Source organism: Odocoileus virginianus, chromosome 1 (assembly GCF_023699985.2).
Source record: "Odocoileus virginianus isolate 20LAN1187 ecotype Illinois chromosome 1, Ovbor_1.2, whole genome shotgun sequence".
Lineage (NCBI taxonomy): Eukaryota > Metazoa > Chordata > Mammalia > Artiodactyla > Cervidae > Odocoileus > Odocoileus virginianus.
In genome coordinates this window covers 63,454,027-63,473,470 of record NC_069674.1, presented here as the reverse complement: position 1 = coordinate 63,473,470, position 19,444 = coordinate 63,454,027, and the positions used below count along the sequence as shown (strand labels likewise).

Below are 19,444 nucleotides of genomic sequence, written 5' to 3'. Positions count from 1 at the left end.
GTAACACACCATACAGTGAACTGCATGCTATGGTAATCCTCTTCTCTACAGAAACTGTTGCAACTACATTCAGGGAAGCATTTTTTTTAAGCTAAATAATCTATTAGACTGTATGGTAATTCAACATCTTATCCTCAGATATACAGAGGGTCCATGTTGACCCTCAAAGAAAATGAGAAACATTAAAACACAAGTCAGTCACTCAAACATTTCCTAAGTGCAAACATTGAGGGTATGGAAATAGAGGGAAGCTCTGTGCTCCAGCTATTTACAGTCTGGTGGAAGAGACAGATGAGTGATTGACAGTCACACATGTGGGCAAGTACACAAAGAGCCCCAAGGGAACAGACGTCCTGCCTAGCCGGAGAGAAAGGGGTGGCACGTGGGTAGGGAATCAGGAAAGGTGTTCTGAAAAAGTTAAGCTTAAACTGAGTCTGGAGGAGTGTGCAGGCATAATCAGGTAAAACAGAGAGGGGATCCTCGGGCAATCCAGTGGTTAGGACCTAGTGATTTTACTGCCAGGGGCCTGGGTTCAATCCCTGGTCAGGGAACTAACAGCCCACAAGTCACGTGGCACAGCCAAAAATAAATAAATAAATAAAAACAGAATAGGAAGATATATCAGACAAAGGAATGAGTGTTAGCAGAAGACAAAGAACAGTATGAACTGCGAAGTGCAGGTAACTTGGGAAATGGTATGATTTGGGTTAGGTAACTAGCAGGGGAGCCTGGCCTGCTGCAGTCCACAGGACCACAAAGAGCTGGACACAACTGAACAACAACTAGTGAAAGTGGCTGGATAGGTAAGAAGGGGCTGGACCTATTAAGTAAAGGCTTGATGTTCAGATTTGCATTTTAGAAAGATTATTTCCATCATTATGGAAGGTAGCTTTGAACAAGAAGAATGGAAATGGGGAGGCCAAATTTGAGGTCGCTATAATAATCAAAATGACAAAAAAATAAAGCTCTGAAGTGGAATAGTTGTGACTGTGATAACCAATGAGATACATTGATGAGGCAGAGTTGATAGAAAATGATAGCTGATAGATTATATCTGAGGGCAATGGGTAAAGGTTGAAAATTGGCACTGACACCAAAACTTCTTAACCTATTTTCATATTAATATCATACTCCTAAAACTAAATAAATACGTCATTATATTCCGCAGCCAGGAGTCTCCTCTAGTTGATAGTTCAGGGAGATCTTTAGTACTTATTTACCTGAGTATAAAGTAAACATCTATCCTTTTAATATTCCTGGATTATAAACTTTATATGGTCAACTCTTTATCTACTCTTTATCTATCTATGGGCCATCATGCAATAGAAGCTCTGTGTAAGCATGGTAGATTTTATACATATACTTATATGTGTGTGTGTGTTTGTATACACACAGAAGACACACACACACACATATATATATATTTTTTTTTTCACATTAAATATTTGAATGTTTGGCTTATGCAAATAAACATGCAAGTCAAATTTTGTTCTGAAATTTTGTTTCACATATATATTAACTCAGTGAGGGTTTAAGAAAGGGCACTGTACAAGCTCCAGGTAGCAAAAAGAAAGCCACAGTGCGTAATCTGGTAACATGAACAGAAACATAAACATTCAAATAGAGCTAAGGCATATGAACAGTCTCTAAAAACCTTTAGTTAAGTGAAAGCTGATCTGTATGATAAGAATCAATCAATCTTACTCCCATTAAGGAATTTTTTTGGTGGAGATTTGGTTATCAAGTAGCACTTTATAGTGTAAACTGCACATACAGAATCTTGAGGTGGTTCATCCTAGTCAACGCATGTACCTGGATTTTAACGAATTACCTGGACTTTAACACCCTATGGTAGAATTCACCTGTTTCCTATTTGAGAGTAGTACTTTGTTTCTCCTCTGTAAGAGACTTAAATAAAGCAGGTCAAGGCTACCGAATCCCAAGATGTCTCTTACCACAGCATGGTTCTTCACATAACAGGGTTTGCACACGGGCTTGTCATTGACCATCACGTATATTTCCCCAGCTAGGATGTTGTCACAGTCAAAGCAGCAGAAGTGTTTCAGATGCCAGTTTTGGTTTTCTGCCTGGGTATACTCGTTACTGAATATCAGCTAGAAAGAGAATAAAAATAAAATCAATCATGTTTTTTCCTTTTTGCTTCAAATGACCAAGCTACGTTCTTTACACAACAGATTTAGAACCACAAGAAACATCAGTCTACTTTTGGGGGTTTGAAGTCTGAAGATAACCTAAAGCTTGAACTTGAATGATTACTTGGTTAGTTCAAATCAATGTTTTAGGTATCTGGACAGTCTTCATTTGTCAACACAATAAACATGGCATTCAGAATGACTGAACGTTTTTTTCATTCAACTTTTTTGGATGTAAATAAAGCACACGATACTGGGTTAATTCATTCTGCTTTCTTGCTAAGGGAGGCCTGGTTAGCATGGTGAGGGAACCATAGGAAGATGCAAAAGGGCGCCTGCATGCAGGTGGCCCTCGAGAACATACCTCATCACAGCCAGCGCACCGGGGTTTCTCACTGTCACAGTAGTGTCTGCCACAGTACAGCTTGCCATTCTTCCAGAAATAAATCATGTCGACCAGGAGTTCATGGCAGGTACTGCAGACAAAACAAGCTGGGTGCCACAGTTTATCGTATCCGGCCCTTTCAGCGTAGATGGCTGGGTCTCCTTCCTGCATACTCAGTTTGCAGCAGTAGCAGGACTGAAAGGGAAACCAGCCAAACAGTCTAGTCATCCAAGACCGGCACTTCTCATCAACAGTGCTGGTAGGAACTCAGAGAAACCACTTCCAAGAGAAATAATTTCTACTGAAATTAGTAATTCGTCCATATAGGCAGTATGGTGTTAGTATTTGTGAAAAGGAATCCCTTGTCTTTTTCCAGTTCTCCAAACATAATTCTTGCACCCAATGTGTAACAGAGCACTGTTTACTGAATCAAAGTTGCTCATGGAAAAAGGCTAATAGTAATTTGCACCTCAGTTTTAAGTAGTTCTCTCAAAAATGATTACCTTAAAACTTACTGTATCATTTTTTTTTTTCTGTTTTAATACAGGACTAAGCCTGGTTGGTTGATGTGCTAACAGGATCTATAAGAAATATATTACAGTAAGTTTAGTTCTTATTTTTGGTTCATCTGGGTCACAATTTTTTTCTATTTTCAAGGCATAAAAATGACTTCAATTTCCCTGTCTTAGGAGACATTTTTTAAAAGTATGATTGATTATATATCCACATATTTAAGTTTGAATTTTATGCCCATTCTCACGAGCAAAACCGAATTAACCTAAGTATATATTATTCTTATTTATGGGAAGAGAATAACAATTAACAGAAAAATTATGTTTAGAAACAGATTCTAGATTGTATGTTTTATTCCAGCATGACACCATGTTAACTGCTGTGTATACATAACACTTGTAATTATCTTTGGCAACAGATAATCAGAAAGCTTGGCTTTAGACCAAGGTTTCAAACATGATACATGATAATTCTCTAAAATAAGCCTAAACTGAAATTATAATTCAATTTACTTCCCTCATCTATTCCCTTCTGGAAACAGAGGAATGCAACTTTCCCCCAATAGTCTCCCACAATTCAAAGAACTGGAATGAACCTGTAAAATATACCAAAGGGGCCACCATCATGACTGCTTCACTTACATACTGAGTTCTTTTGTGTTCCGCTGACTTGTCCTCCATGGCCCCTACTGCTGTTGTGGTGCTTCTGTCCCCTCCAGGAATGTACATTCTGTTGGGGCCTTGAGTGTTCATGTCACGGGGGAGCTTGACATCTCCTACGCCCAGAGCCTCGCTCTTGTATTTCTTCACAAACTGCTCCATCTCCTTCACCTCTTTGGGAGACAATTCGTGGCATTTTGAAGGGTCCTGGTCGTGGGCAGGGAGTTGCTTTGCCAACTGCTTCTTCCGGTACTGTGCCCCCTCTGAGCCTGCCACCGGCTGCTTCTCTTTGGGCAGCATTTGCATGTACTGCCTGGCCTAGACCACAAAGGAGACCAGTGTTAACTGGGAGATGCCCTGGCCATCAGACAAACGATACTATGTAATACTCATTAGAATCAAATTACCGAAGAAGTCAGTTTTATCCACTAATAACAATTGATCTTCATAATACAAGTTATCTTGAGATGTTAATACATTAAAAAACACATTAAAAATTGTGCAATAAATTTAGTCAGTAAAAATGAACAAATTTTTTTTCTTCATGAAAGTAAAGCTTTATTTTTTTAGTTTGTAAAGACTTAGGTTACTAATATTTACTTGTGTTAAAATTACTTTGCTATATACCTGAAACTAACACAACATTGTAAATCAATTATACTCCAATAAAATTCATAAGAAAAAACAAAGCCCCCTAAACAAACAAAAATACAACTGTGTAACTGCAAAAGAAAACAATTTTTTAAGCCACATGTTCAGAATGGCCTAAGGATCATCACTATTCTATAAGAAAATGATATCACAAGATTCATTCTCATGATTTAACTAACCATCTTAAAAGACTTCCAAATGTCTCATCTAGTTATTATCTTAGTGGAAGGAGCTTGACACAAAATTGCATTTTTTTGCCTTATACAGTAAAAGAAATATAGTGTTGACCACCTTTTGAGTTACAAAAAATTGAAAGAAATTCTTTTCTTAAGATTTTTCTTAAGAAAAATCTTCCCAAAAGTAACAAAGAAGTTACTAGCTTTATACAAAACATGTTTTTCATTTAATTACTGAAAATGTCATGCCATTTCTTTGAAAAGGTTAACACCGATTTTCTATGTAGTGAGAAAAATTCTATGAGATATCTAATCTTACTTCTAAAAGTCCAATAGGAGTTGGAAGTCAAGGTAGTGGGAACCCTAGAAAAGTAACAGACCTGAGGTCAGTTAGGTCACTAAAGGAACTGCCCTAGATAAGTAGCCTAGGAGCTTTAATAAAGGGACTTCCCTCCCCCTCATTATTTACCAGTGCCTGATTCTGGACAGGAGGAGCCCATTCGTAGGTAACTGTATTGATGGAGACATTCTTCTTGGCAGCAACTGGATTGGTCAGGATCATAACATTGCGTTTATACATGGGAATGCCATCTGACTTCAGCTTCGCAATCAGGGTGGTGTACTTGGTGTCTTCAAAAAGCTTCCCCACTTTTCGATCCTCCTCATTGCTCAAGAGGACATCATGCTCTTCTTGGCCACACTTGCAGTTACGACATATTTTTCTATAATTTTGGAGATAAGCAGGCAATGATTAATTATATTTAATCAATCATACATATATAGTTCATACTATATTTTTACAAATATTCCTTATAATGGTACGCAAAGTCAAGTCTTACGATGTGTAGGGAGGAGGGGATTACAAGTAGAAATCCATAAGTTTAAGTAAAGAAGCATAAAAATGCATCTTTGCTTTATAAGACTTTGAAAAAAATTTTGATTAGAAAGTGCATGCTCAAGGGGGTATGGCTGAGGGTAACCCCATGTGATATTCCTCATTCTCTCAACCAGATATGTAAATAAAACAAAATCACCAAAAACTATCACAGCAAGCATTTTCATATTTTATTGCATGATAGCAGCCATTATCCATTTTCTTCCCCTAAGTGAGAGATAAAGAAGTTGATATAATTTTTCTCAAGGACAGTAACCCAAGATTTATGTTTAGTTTTTTTCATTTTCTTTCCTGTCCCCTTTCCAATTTCCTTTTCTCTCTTTTCTCATGTTCCATTTCCTTTTCTTCCTTTCCCCTTCTTTTATTTCTTCAAAACATTTAGTGACCACCTAACCTGTGCTCCCTTATGTATAAAAGACAGATAAAGTCTCTTCCCTTCTTATAGTTGAAAGACATGGTCTCCCTTCCCCAATCTGGTATGGGATGTAATCTTTCATTCATGCAAAATATATGAGTGTCCACGTGCCAAGCAATGTACCTGATACTAGGACATAATGATGAAAATAATTAGGCCCAGTCTCTGACAGTCTAGAACTTATGCTTACCACCTGGTGAGGAGACAGACATTAAACAAATATACACACACACACACACACACATATACCTATAACTGCATTTGTGATAATCACAGAATACTTTGAGAGGATGTAATGTTGACTTGGAACTGGTGAGCAAAGGACTCCATAAGAATATTACTCCTAATTCAGGTTGAAATCTGAAGGATGTGTAAAATGAATGTGAACTTTGTGTGTGTGTGTTTGAGAAGAGGTAGAGACAGGAGAAGAAAAGCCTCCAGACATTTTGGGTAGAAAGAGTATGTGTGATCGTCCTGTATTAGGAGACTGCGCCCTTAGACCCTGTGATCAGAGAAGTCTGCTATGTATGACTACAGTGAGCTAAGTAAATCGGGCAGTGACAAGGCTGCAAAGGTAGGCAAGTCTGAGATCATGCAGGGACTACTTCTAAGGCATATTAAAAAGTCTGGCTTTCATTGTAAGAGCAATCAGGAGGCACTGAAGGCTTCCAAGTCAATGAGTAACGTGATTAGATCTATCATTTTAAAAAACTGTAATACCTGCCATACGGAGAATGACTTTGGGATACATGTAACTTAAAGCAGGAAGACCAGTTAACATGTCAATGGTGCATCCAGTCTTCAAGGTCCTAAGGAACAGGGATTCTACTGCTATTTCAAAAGTGGAATTTACATCTTGGATGGTTACTGTTTTGGCCTGGGTAAGATGTGTAATAGCTTGCACTGAAGTATCTGATAGTGGAGATAAAAAGAAAGGAACAAATTTAAGATATCCTTAATGTGAACTAGACTTCCCTGTGGCTCAGTGGTAAAACAATCTGCCTGCAATGCAGGAGACTCTTAGGAAACCTGGGTTGGATCTCTGGGTCATGAAGATCCCGTGGAGAAGGAAATGACAACCAACTCTAGTATTCTTGCCTGGGAAACCCGTGGAGAGAGGAACCTGGCAGGCTACAGTCCATGGGGTGCAAAGAGTTGGACAAGACTGAGTGACTAAACAAATAATGTGGAATGAATTAAGCCTTGTGAATACAGTGATGAAGGGAAGACAGAATCAGTTAAAAAATGAACCAGGAAAAAAAAAAAAAAAACAAGAACCAGGTTTCTGGGATGAGTAAGATGGTAAAAGGAATGTAATTTATTAGATTATAAAAGCAAAATAAGAATAGAACTGAGGTATGGGATGAAAACGTTGGTGAAATCTATCCAAACTGAAATAATAAATTTGAAATGCCCATGAAACAGGGTAAAGATATCAAGTAGGTTACAGGATATATAGATCTATTATTAGAAACTGTAGCCTGGTGGAAAATATAAATTCAGAAGTCAGGGAATAAGTTGAACAGAGCACTTTCACCTCCTGGGGGAAAAGCGGAGGGAGATGAGGGCTCAGGAGGGAGCCTGGTATAGGAGCAGCAGCTGGCAAAGATGACAGAGGAAAACAGAGAGCAGAAAGACTTTGTGGGATTAAAAATATAAGATGGAACTAAAATTCAGGACAATGATAGCATATAAGTTAGAGGGAGAAATCTGAGAGTTAAAAAAACATTTTAATATCCTTACACTGTTCAGGAAGATACTGAAGATACAGATTAACATTGGATGTTGTTAAATATGTATGTTAAAATATCTAGATAACTAAAAAAAAGAAATGTAATTTCTAACTATTACAAAAAGGGATGAAAATATGAAAATGTAATTAGTCAAACAAGATCGGAGAAAAATGAACTTGGGAACTTAGGACACATAGAAAGCACAAATTAGATGGCTGATATAACCCAAGCATATCAACAGTCACAATAAATGGACTCATTTCTCCAGTTAAAAGATGAAGGCTTTCAGAAGGATAATATAACAAATTAGTTAAACTATACGCTGTTTAAGAAACATTTTTTTTAGTGTTTGAAACACTTATTTTTTTTAGTGTTTTTTAAAAAATTTTATTTATTTTTTTCCATTTATTTTTATTAGTTGGAGGCTAATTAGTTTACAATATTGTAGTGGCTTTTGCCATACACTGACATGAATCAGCCATGGATTTACATGTATTCCCCATCCCGATCCCCCCTCCCACCTCCCTCCCCACCCCACCCCTCTGGGTCTTCCCAGTGCACCAGGCCCGAGCACTTGTCTCATGCATCCAACCTGGGCTGGTTATCTGTTTCACCCTTGATAATATACATGTTTTGATGCTGTTCTCTTGAAACATCCCACCCTCGCCTTCTCCCACAGAGTCCAAAAGTCTGTTCTGTACATCTGTGTCTCTTTTTCTGTTTTGCATATAGGGTTATCGTTACCATCTTTCTAAATTCCATATATATGCGTTAGTATACTGAATTGGTCTTTATCTTTCTGGCTTACTTCACTCATATTTTAACCACATAGAAAGGATGAAAAGTATGGTGACGCAAAAAGATAAACCTGGCAAATACCAGCAAAACGTTGTTCCGTATATTCAAAGTGAAAGTCGCTCAGTTGAGTCCAACTCTTTGTGACCCCATGGAGTAAGTCCATGGAATTCTCCAGGTCAGAATACTGGAGTGGGTAGCTTTTCCCTTCTATAGGAGATCATTCCAACCCAGGGATCAAACTCAGGTCTCCCACATGGCAGGCGGATTCTTGACCAACTGAGCCATGGTATTAGGGAAGCCCAAATGTCATACAATTAAGGCTTTTTCCCTCAATGAGTATCAGAGTCACTTCACAGTAACAAATATTTAAAAATACCTCTCTGCTATAACAATTAACTTAATACAACCTAATAACCTAACTTCAACATATATAAGCAAAAGTAACAGAACTATAAGAAGCAAATGGACAAATCCATCATTATGGTGAGATTTAAAAAAATTAGAGATAAAGATGTGAATAACACAATTATCAAGCCTGACCTAAGAGACACATGAAAGCATTATATCCAGTGACTGGAGAATATACATTCTTTTTATAGCTATTTGAAACACTTTGAAAAACTGAACATCTACTATGCCATAGAGGAAGTCTCAAGGACAGATCATCAACCAGATAAGCTGAACAGAATGCAGTTATGTTAGAAATCATCACCAAAAACATTACAAAGTACTTTTAAAAAAAGACTCTTAAAAAATTAAATGTTGAAAGAAAAGAATTATAATATAAATTAAAACAAAAAATATTTTAGGAAAAAAGAAAGCAAAACTATTACTTCCTGAAACTTATAAAACACAACTAAAGGGATGCTGAGGAGGAAAATTATAGTTAAAGTATGCTCAAGTTAGAAAGAAGAATAAAAATTAATAAGCTAAGTGTTTAACTCAGGAGGTTAGGAAATATTCAGACAAAACCTAAAGTAAAAAGGAAAATAAAGACAATAACAGAAACTAATAAAGGTTTGCTTCTCATCGGATACAGAAAACATTCAATCATATCAACATTTCTTCTGATTACATTTAAAGTAATTTTAGTTGTAGAAAGGAATTAGGATTTTAGAAAGGGTTTCTGGGGGGAAAAAAGTCCATAAGCACTCAGCATCCATCATACTTAGTGCATTCATTTTAGGATCTGAAGCAAGAAAGCAACCTTGCCATTGCCACTTCATTCATTTTTCCTTGGATACTAATGAGAGCAATAAGAAAGTTCAAAGAAATACAAGTGGTAAGGATTCATCAGAAAGGGAGAAACTAAACTGTTAATTACACATGCTCGAATCAATCATATAAAAATGTATTAGCATCATTAAAAGCTTATTAAATTTTACATATTTAAAATTAATATAAATCATTGGATTTCTCTACATCAGAAAATTACAAAAAAAAAAACCCCAAACTAAACACTTTGCCAAATAACAAATTATTAAATAATTATTTATTTTTATGTTCTGTTTTTCTTAAGGTGAGGTATGCAAACTGAAAATATTACATTGGACTTATACAGTCCCAGAAAGAGAGAAAAAGTGTGTCAAGAGATGTGGGGTAGGGAGGCAAAATACCTCCCTTGTGTACACATCGGTAAGAATTCTTTATTTGGTAATAACTCGCTGAATAGTTTGCATATTCTAGTTCAGCTATAAAAGACTCTTACAACTGGTTATCTCATACTTTCATCTACTGGAAAGGAGCATACTATCCTACTACAGTATGTTCTCCATTCTTGTTCTTCAGTTAACAAAAACAATCTAATTATTCATAAAACTATCACAGTGCTTTTGGATCAAGTTTAAAATGACACCTTCCTGAAGGGAAAGAGGTGGGCTGGGAATTTAGTTCTTATATAAATAAATAGTTCCTTATATGGCTGTGAACTATGGCATGCATCCTGGTATTAGCAAAGTGACTGACTAAAGAAGGAAGTAACAAGGATATTGATAAATATTGGAGTTCCTTTAAAAATGTTTATTATCCAGGTGTACACCAGTAAAACATGTATGCCAAGAAAGAGTAAGATTCTAAAATCTGAAAGATTAATAGTAAAAGAGTAAGTGAAACAAAGCCTGTGGACTTTCTAAAGCATGAACTATACTGTGACAAGCTGTAGCATGGTTAAATAAATTATATTTACTATGAAAATGTTATATGAAAAAAAGTATATTAACCAATGACATACTAGCCGTCTCTATACTTCTTCTTATTAGTCTTGGCTATTCTTAGAAGATTCACATTCTGAGAAAATCTATATTCCCTGTCTACCTGTTTACCTATCCAATATAACTTTATTAAGCAAGTAAATTCAGGTTAAGACACCACACTGATAGCACAGTGATGAGGGAAGAAGCAGTAGCTAAAGGAGTCAGCCTATGCCTGATTAACAGTTTCCTAAGTGGGGAAAACCTATGATTGATTCATGATCGTTTTTAAAATCCCAATATACTATAAGCCTCATCTGCATCCTTACTCCAACACTGTGAACTGAAATAACAGAACTGGCAAGAATGTGACTCAAGAAGGGTAGGATGATTCTTTAGCCAGAGAGTTGTCATCAATGAAGTAGCTGGAATGACCACATTCCTTCCAGACTCCTAAACCCAGAGCACCATTTCTGCAATAAAAAGGGACAGCTACAAACCACTAGGCAAGAAAGAAACCCATAAAATCTGGGCCAGGTGCCAAGAGCTATCCTTGTGGAAATGTGCACTATCCACTGCTTATCTAGGTTTTAAAAAATGTTTTTGGGGGGTTTTAGTCTACAGTGTTTTATATTGTAGTCTCCCATATTTAAATTATTATTTTTTTTATTTTTAGAAATATCTTTTAGGAAATGTCTAGTCATTTGGAAAATAGTCAATAAATTTATTAAACAGAAAATTTTGTTGAGAAATTAGGGAAGAGAGAGATACCATTATTTTTTATCTAAGAGAAAGTTTGAGGATGAGTAGGACATTTAAGAAAACAAGGAACTTTTAAAAATTGGTTTTAGACCAACCTGAAATAAAATGAAAACGGCATAGGTGAGCAGAGTATCCGTGTGCAAGGGGCTATGTTTGTAAGGTTTGTACAGTATGTTTCTTCAGATGATTCACACATAACTTTTGATGATATGTGTAAGGCTTAAAAAGTTTATTTTTATTGAATTTATTTGAGCTATTCGTTTGAGGGAGGTTTATAAATCAGCTCCCACACTTTAGCACAGCCGTCCTGTCTCTAAATCTCCTAAACTGCCCTATAGCATTTCCACCCAAATTTTCCATGGGAGGTTAATTAAAGTTGTGTGAAGGGGAAATGTGGGGGAGACTCTGAATTAAGTTAGTTTAAAACTGTCTTTTTTATATGACTTTCTAAAAAAGATGTGAGGGTAGACTGGTAGACTGGGAAGCTCTATGATGTAGGGTGAGAGGGCTATTCATCCTAAAAAGTTTAAAGCTGTTAACACATACACATGCAAAGATTAATATGCATGACAAGTCAGAACTGTATACTCACAATTTTATATTACAACTTCAGAGTTCTTGAGGTAAGTTCAAGAGAGTACAAAACTTACCAAAAGCACTGCCTCAGAAAAGTAGATAGATTTATAGTTTCAAGCTGTCAAGAAACTATCCCTCATAGCGTCTCAAAAGAGAAGTTATTTTTGTAGTACTATTTGTAAAAATTATTATTTTTCCAAGGCAAGTAGTAGCAACTGGAGTGCTCTGACATACCGCCAGCAGTCATAGTGATTTAACGGAATGGTCATGACACTGCTATAAACGAATAATTTAAAAGGGCTGGAAGCTGCCCTTTTACAACAGGGATATACATATATGGACTTAAGAGAGGGCCTCTGTTATAGAATTCAACACAAGCATTAATCCATTTATGGTGGGGAATTTTCAGTTTTCAGACAGCTCTAACCCAATCAGAAATTCTCTGGACAGATGTATGCTATATTCATCCAAATAACAGTTTTCTTGTAAAATGCAACTGTTTTATTGAAATGATTTATCGAGGATTAGATAAAATAATAATTTTATTACTTATTTTATTACTTATATAATAAATGATCTATGGTTCCAATGATATTACTTTCAATATGGAATAAATAATTGGCTATAAACTTGATATCCTGGGTTTCTGTCTTGCATTTCGTAAATATTTGTTACTTCTAATTACTTAAAAGTGTGCCCAGAAGATTTATATAAGTATTAATATCAGGTATCCTCAACCTTTTATTTTCCCCTAGTTTTGTAATTACTGGTACACTGGAAAAAAGGAGAGCTCACAGTTACAATATTTTTGTCACAACCATGTCTATGCTGCAAAAGTGCCACACTGGTAGGGTGCACAGCTGGTGCAGTCCACAGTTCACTGGCAGAGGAACGTGGGTTCAAGTTTTTCTTATGTCCTATAGAAAGGTGGTGATAGGAAGGTTTTGGTAGGCTTTGGGTCCAAATTTCAGCTCTGCCATCTATAAGCCATGCCTTAGTAAGTTATTTAACTTTCCTTAAGTCTTTTGACTTCTCCAATATAAAAAAGGAATACTACCACTTATCTCAAAAGGTATTATGAGGATTAGGTACAATCAAGTAAATAAACTCCTGCGATAAGCAGAATTTTAAGACAGTCCCTATGACCTTCACCTTGGTATTATTCCTCTTATTTACTTTATATGGAAAAGGAAAGATTATCCAGGTGTGCCAAATCTAATCACAAGAGAAGAGCCCTTAGAAAAATAATAAGTTCTCTGGCTGGAAGTGTAAGAGGAATTTGAAGAGATCAGAGGTGCAGAAAGGATTATAAGCCAACTATGTTGGCTTGGAGGTTGCCATGTGAGTGGCTTCCAGAGGCTGAGAGTAGCCCCTGGCTAACAGCCAGCAAGGAAACAGGGACCTCAGACCCACAATCACAGAGAAATAAATTCTACCTACCTAAGGAGTGAGACTGGAGGCAGATTCTTACGAGCTCAACCTGGCCAACACCCTGATTTCAGCCTTTTAGGAGCCTAAGCCTAAGAATCCAGCTGCTTCTGACCTAAAGCACAAATGGATGTTGAGTTAATTAACATCCAGTTATTGTTTTAACCTGCTAAAATTATAGTAATTTGTTATAGAGCAACAGACAAGTGTTTATTGGTGTGCGACAAAGAAGATGTTCCTATATTTCTTACTAAGAACCAACAGGCTCAAATAAGTCTTTTTTAAAAAAACTCCTTTGGGTTTTAGTTCGATCTGTAAAATGAGCTTTGGCTAGCTAACTTACGAGTCCCACTATAAACGTTCGTATGTGTAAGAGTTCGTTTTCAGCTTCTACAACCTTTGAGACACACTCTGAACAGGCAGCGTGCCTGCTGGGCCTCTGCCACGCACTCTCTAGACCCGCTCTGCACAGTGCCCTGCGCAGTGCCGTGGCGGGTACACCCTCAAAGACTGCCGCAGTGGGCGGACTTGCCCACCAATGGAAAGCACCAGCAGGAGGTCCGAACGGTGAAGAAAATGAAATTTGGGCATTTATTTCCTTGCTTTCTACACATGTACAAGGTGCTAAAGGGGAAAATGATTTACTTGGGTGTGTGTGGACCAGGAAAAGAGGGTGCTATGGAATGAACAGGGTCTCTCCCCCAATTCATATGTTGAAGCTCTAACCCCCAATGTGACTGTACTGGGAGAGCTTTTAGGAGGTAAACTTTAAATGAGATCATAAGGGTGGAGTTCTAATCAGATAGGATTGGTGGCCATATAATAAGAGGGGAGAGACCTTCTCTCTCTGCATGTACACACACAGAGAAAAGGGCATGTGAGGATACGGCCAGAGGTGGCTATCTATAAACCAGGAAGTGGTTCCTCACCAGAACCCAACCACGCTCATGTTTTAGTCTTGGGCTTTTAGCCTCCAGAAATGTAAGACAATACATTTCTGCTATAATCAGTCTATGGTATTTTACTACAGAAGCTGAGCTGACTAATACAGGGAGCAAAGACGACTTCTCAGATACAAGAGACTTCTCTTGCCTGGCCCAAGACTTGAAGAGAACAGGAAGGACTTTTTGTTTCCATGTGGTGAGATTTCTTTTTAGTTTGACCACACAGGGTCTTTCCAGGCAAAGGGAACATGAGATAAGGCACAGACATTTTAGGAAACAGCATGTGTCTAAGTAATTGAAGCACAGGGTACTTGAAATGGAAGGAAGGTTGGAAGAGTAAGCAGAGGACAGATTCTGAGATCAAAGCCAAAGACTTTGTTCAAAGGATCAAGTCCAGTGGGAAAGCATTAAGATTCTTAAGCTATTGGTAAGTACACAATAGTATCCATTTTCAAAAGACCATTCTTGTGGCTGCATAGAAGGTCAGACTGATAAAAGTGAAGAATAACTAGGCTTTGATTTTCACAATGTGCTCCAAGAAGCCCTAAGGGTCTTAGAAGTCAAGGGTCACCATGAAGATGGAGGAGGAGGTTAAGTGGGCAGGAACTTGAGACCCCATGTCCACTTCAATCACAGCAGTTCTGGGGCCCTGGACCAAATCTGGAATCTTTGTTATACTCAGGACAACCAGCCTTAGAAAGTCTGTAAAAGTCTTCAAAGACTGTACCGAAAATGGCTCATCTGGAGGTCAAAGACACCCTCAAGCTTTCCAGCTGCGGTGAAAAGGTCAAGGAACTATCAAAAATTCTGAGAAATGTGTCTGGACTCATGCCAGGAAGAAGACAGAACTACTAAATAACACCATTTGTACAGACTATATAAATCCAAGTTAGACCGGAACCTGTGGCAAAGCCCTAGTCTTTTATGAATATGTGTGAACATGTATGCATGCTCAGTTGTATCTGACTCTGTGACCCCATGGACTGTAGCCCACCAGGCTCCTCTGTCCATGGGATTCTCCAGGCGAGAATGCTGGAGTGGGCTGCCATTTTCTACTCCAGGAGCTTCCCGACTCAGAGATTGGACCTGCATCTCTTGTGTCTCCTAGATTGGTAGGTGAATTCTTTACCACTGAGCCAGCTTGGAAGCCCTAGAACAATGTGTATCAGGAAGGAAAGCAACATGGTACATTAAGACAGAGCAGCAACAGAATAAATCCACGTAAATGGGGAAATAAGAGAAAACAAAAAACCTGTCTGAAGAGGTAACATTTAAGCCATGATCTGAGGGTTGAGCAGCTACCCAACAGCATAAAGAAACCAATATCATTTGTGCAGACTATGTAAGGGAAAATGTAGGGGGAAAAAACTGTATTATGGGGGATAAGTAACTTCTTAAATACTCTAGGGAACATAGAGAAACTAGTAAATCATAGGAATCTCTACACTTTGGGTAAGATCAGGGACTTAATCTTTCTTCAGTTCAGTTCAGTCGCTCAGTTGTGTCCGACTCTTTGCAAGCCCATGAACCACAGCACGGCAGGCCTCCCTGTCCATCACCAACTCCCGGAGTCCACCTAAACCCATGTCCATTGAGTCGGTGACACCATCCAACCATCTCATCCTCTGTCGCCCCCTTCTCCTCGTGCCCTCAAAGCATCAGGGTCTTTTCAAATGAGTCAGCTCTTCACATCAGGTGGCCAAAGTATTGGAGTTAGCACAAGACATATTTAAATACCTAAATCATAACAGATGCCTGGTGAATGTGTGTGGAACAGCAAATAACTCAGCCTGAGTTCTGAGACCCTGGGAGATTAGGCAGCAACATGCTAATGAAAATACTACTAGGCAGTAGCCAGAGTTTGTTTCTTTTTACTTGCATATGGTTTCTTATAAGCAACCTGAGGCAATCAGAAACAGAAGAAGTTTGCAGGTCCCTAGAGGGTAAAATTATTCAACAACTACCACCTCTAGGAAGAGTTTCAACTGATCTGACTTTTGTCAAGTGCCCATAAATGGATAAATAAACCAATCAGTGCGAACAAGGAAATGATGTACCATGACTGGGTCAGCTTACATCACATACCCAACACTGTGGTTAGGAACCAGAAGAAGATGTAGTCTTTTATGGTTTTTAACAGATTCTCAGATAATACCGAGGTCAGGAGATGAGACTACATGAAAAAATGATAATGAATAAAGTGATTTTCATGTCATACAGATCTGCTCTTATCTGATATTTTTATCTGAAAATATCAGATGATAGTTATCTACAATATAAAAATAATATAGAGCAAATAAGAACTACTATAAACTAACCTGCTTTAGAGAAAAGACATCATCACTGAGGAAAGAGCTTTAAATAAAAATCTCATTAGCAGTTTTGGCAAATGTATACTCAAACTAAAAAGAGCATGACTTGAGACTGCAAAGCAAGAACTGTGTCCAGCAGAGGGCAGTGCAGCTCTCCACAAAACCCACTGAGTCCAAAGAGCTGTGCTCTCATTAGGAGCTGGAATATTCTAACGCATGACTATTTTGTGTCTGGTGACTTTACCTTGCCAAAATATTACGGACATATTCACAGACTGCTATGTCCCTTGGAGAGGTAGCACAAAGAAGATCCAGTAAAGTCTTGTAATTTTAAAATTCCCTGGACCATTTTAGCTCCTTACACATAAAGAACTGTATCATCATTTGGGGGAGGGCTAAGTTTCTTTTGCCTTCACTATTTAAAACTGTCCTTGTTTCCTAAAACTTATTATGTAAATGAGCTTTTAAGGAAACTTAATATCCCAAATTTTATTTTACATTCTTCTTTAGCTTATAGTGTATACAACCCCAGAGCCAATGACATTTTTTATTCGACAGTGTTTCCTATGGAAATATTCAGTGCAAGAGTGGTCCTCAAATGAGATTCATTCTAACAGTCAGCCGCCATCCTAATGATGTATTGATCACTTTAATCTTTTTCTTGTAGCAATAATGTGCTAATTCTAACTTTGAACACTTATTAACTATCGTTATGGTCTTGGCAGCCACTGATGAACGACATTTATGTTCTTTAAAAGACTGGATTTAAAATACCAGTTTTAGGTTTATATGACATAGAATAATGATTTTAAAAGAAACATGCAAATAAGAGCTATAAAAAATTCACATTTTTGATCCACTAACATTTATCTTCCATATGTAGGCACTTGATTCAAATCAAGACAATGGCAATGGATTATCATTTTTTTAAACTCAAGCTTTTCAAAGGTTTTCAGTAGTAAATTTACCCAGCTGAAAATTTTGAAAACAAAACAAAACAAAACAACTAGATTCAAGTCCATTTCCTGACAACTAGGACATGAATGCTCAACTCATTGTATTTATTGTTTAATCACAAATATACAGATGAGATGTGCATAGTTGTCCATTTTAATAAAAGAATAATTGTCCATTCTTAATAAAAGAATAACAATTAAATTAATAAATAGTCCTTCAGGATTACCATAAACTTATTTGCCACTCAGAGAAGAGACATATTCAATATTTTAGTCTCACAGGAAAACTGAAAACTAGCAAATAAATCAAGCAAATAAATACAGTCACTATAGCCGAATAAGCTCAAATAATGATAGGAAGTCAGAATATCTTTATTTCTTATTTATTTCTTAGAAAAGAATACAATAGATCACAACTTAGCAACCATGTTGGATAACTTGTAAGCAGTCTCCAGTGTCCGAGGAAGCAGCGCCAAAAAGTAGAAATTACTAATGTGGTTTTAGTTTTTAAAACATTACCTCCAGAAGTGCAGTTCGAATCCCTCACATTTTTCTTTGCATTTTAAACAGGGGGCTCCAAATCCTTGCTCATGACCTAGACCCATCTGTTAAAGAGAAAACAACATAGATTTATTATTATGTTTTTAGAAAATCTTTAAAAAAATCAATAGACTACAACTTTAATTCCATTTACCACTACTCTTCATATAACTTTCACACAAATCTTTCATGAGTATCACATTGTTTAGTCAGTGATGACACCCAGGTATGCTATATGGTGATTCCAAGTGCATACACAACATAACCCTGTATTCTTATTGCTTTTTCATGAACAAAAAAGCATTAGAATACAACTGTATAGAAGACTACACATATTGCAAAAGTCACAAAAAGTCATGAATTTATCTTTTTGGTCACTACATGCCCTGTATATATAATAGGTACAGGGAACAGTCAGAGGAGCCAGAGCTTGGAAAGCAAGTCTGGCCCCAAATGATGTTTTTTTGAGCAAACAAGGAATATGCAAACAATTTGGGGAAATATTGTTTTAATTATTTAATTTAATATTGATTTAATATTATTATTTTATTTTTTATAAATATAATAACAATAATAGCAAGAACAAACACACTGAACAACAGGGATAGAAATGAGCACTTATCTCACTGAAATTTTACAGAACCTCATAAAATGCTTATAAAGTAGGCAATTCTATTCTCCATCTTAAGAGATGACAACTGAAACTCTGAGAAGCCACAGAGTTTACTTAAGATCAAAGTGTTAATAAATGGTGTACAAGAGATCTGACTCCAAGTCTGATTCCAAGGTCTGTGCTCTTATGCCCTAGATAGGAGTGCAGGGATTGTAGTATTGCCCTTATATAGCAAACCATTTTTTTCCTTCTACCGTATTAATAGTAATTCTCAGGAACTGCTGAGACATGACTTAATAAGCAAAAGAGGAGGGGTGCAGATGAGGGAAGGACACCAGAAGGCAATGTAAGCTCTGTACCCAACTATTGGCATTAGAGTGAAAAAGATCAACTAGCTTTGCTTTAGCACATCAACAAATCACCAGTGCCTCGATTATTCATATCACTGACTGCTGACAGATTTGTTACTGTTTGTGTCTGGAGTGAGTGTTACAAGTCAGACAAGAGATTTTTTTCAATGGTTCCCTTTTGTAGCTTTACCAAGTTGTGTTTGTCACTGCAATCAAAACCACAATATTGTAAAGCAACTATCCTTTGATTAAAAAATTTAAAACAAAACAAAACACATTGTAACTTGTTCCATGAAAGATCAGCTTGATCAGCCCATGAAGTTTAAATGAAGCCCTTCCTTTTTTCTTAAGAATTTTACCACACCCTTTTACATAACTAAGGGTATATTCAAAACC

At 37.1% G+C, this 19,444-nt stretch overlaps 1 protein-coding gene across 3 annotated transcripts in view; it reads right to left on the bottom strand.

Moving 5' to 3' along the window:
* Positions 1-19,444, bottom strand: part of TES (testin LIM domain protein) — a 52,920-nt gene that overhangs the window by 7,034 nt on the left and 26,442 nt on the right. For all 3 annotated transcript variants that reach the window (XM_020874469.2, XM_020874470.2, XM_070468700.1), the window contains exons 2-6: positions 18,065-18,150; positions 5,007-5,259; positions 3,693-4,028; positions 2,518-2,733; positions 1,956-2,114 (exon numbers count right to left, since the gene is read on the bottom strand). In XM_020874469.2, coding sequence (XP_020730128.1) covers positions 1,956-2,114; positions 2,518-2,733; positions 3,693-4,028; positions 5,007-5,259; positions 18,065-18,150 — 1,050 coding nt within the window. The remainder of the gene's footprint in view (positions 1-1,955; positions 2,115-2,517; positions 2,734-3,692; positions 4,029-5,006; positions 5,260-18,064; positions 18,151-19,444) is intronic.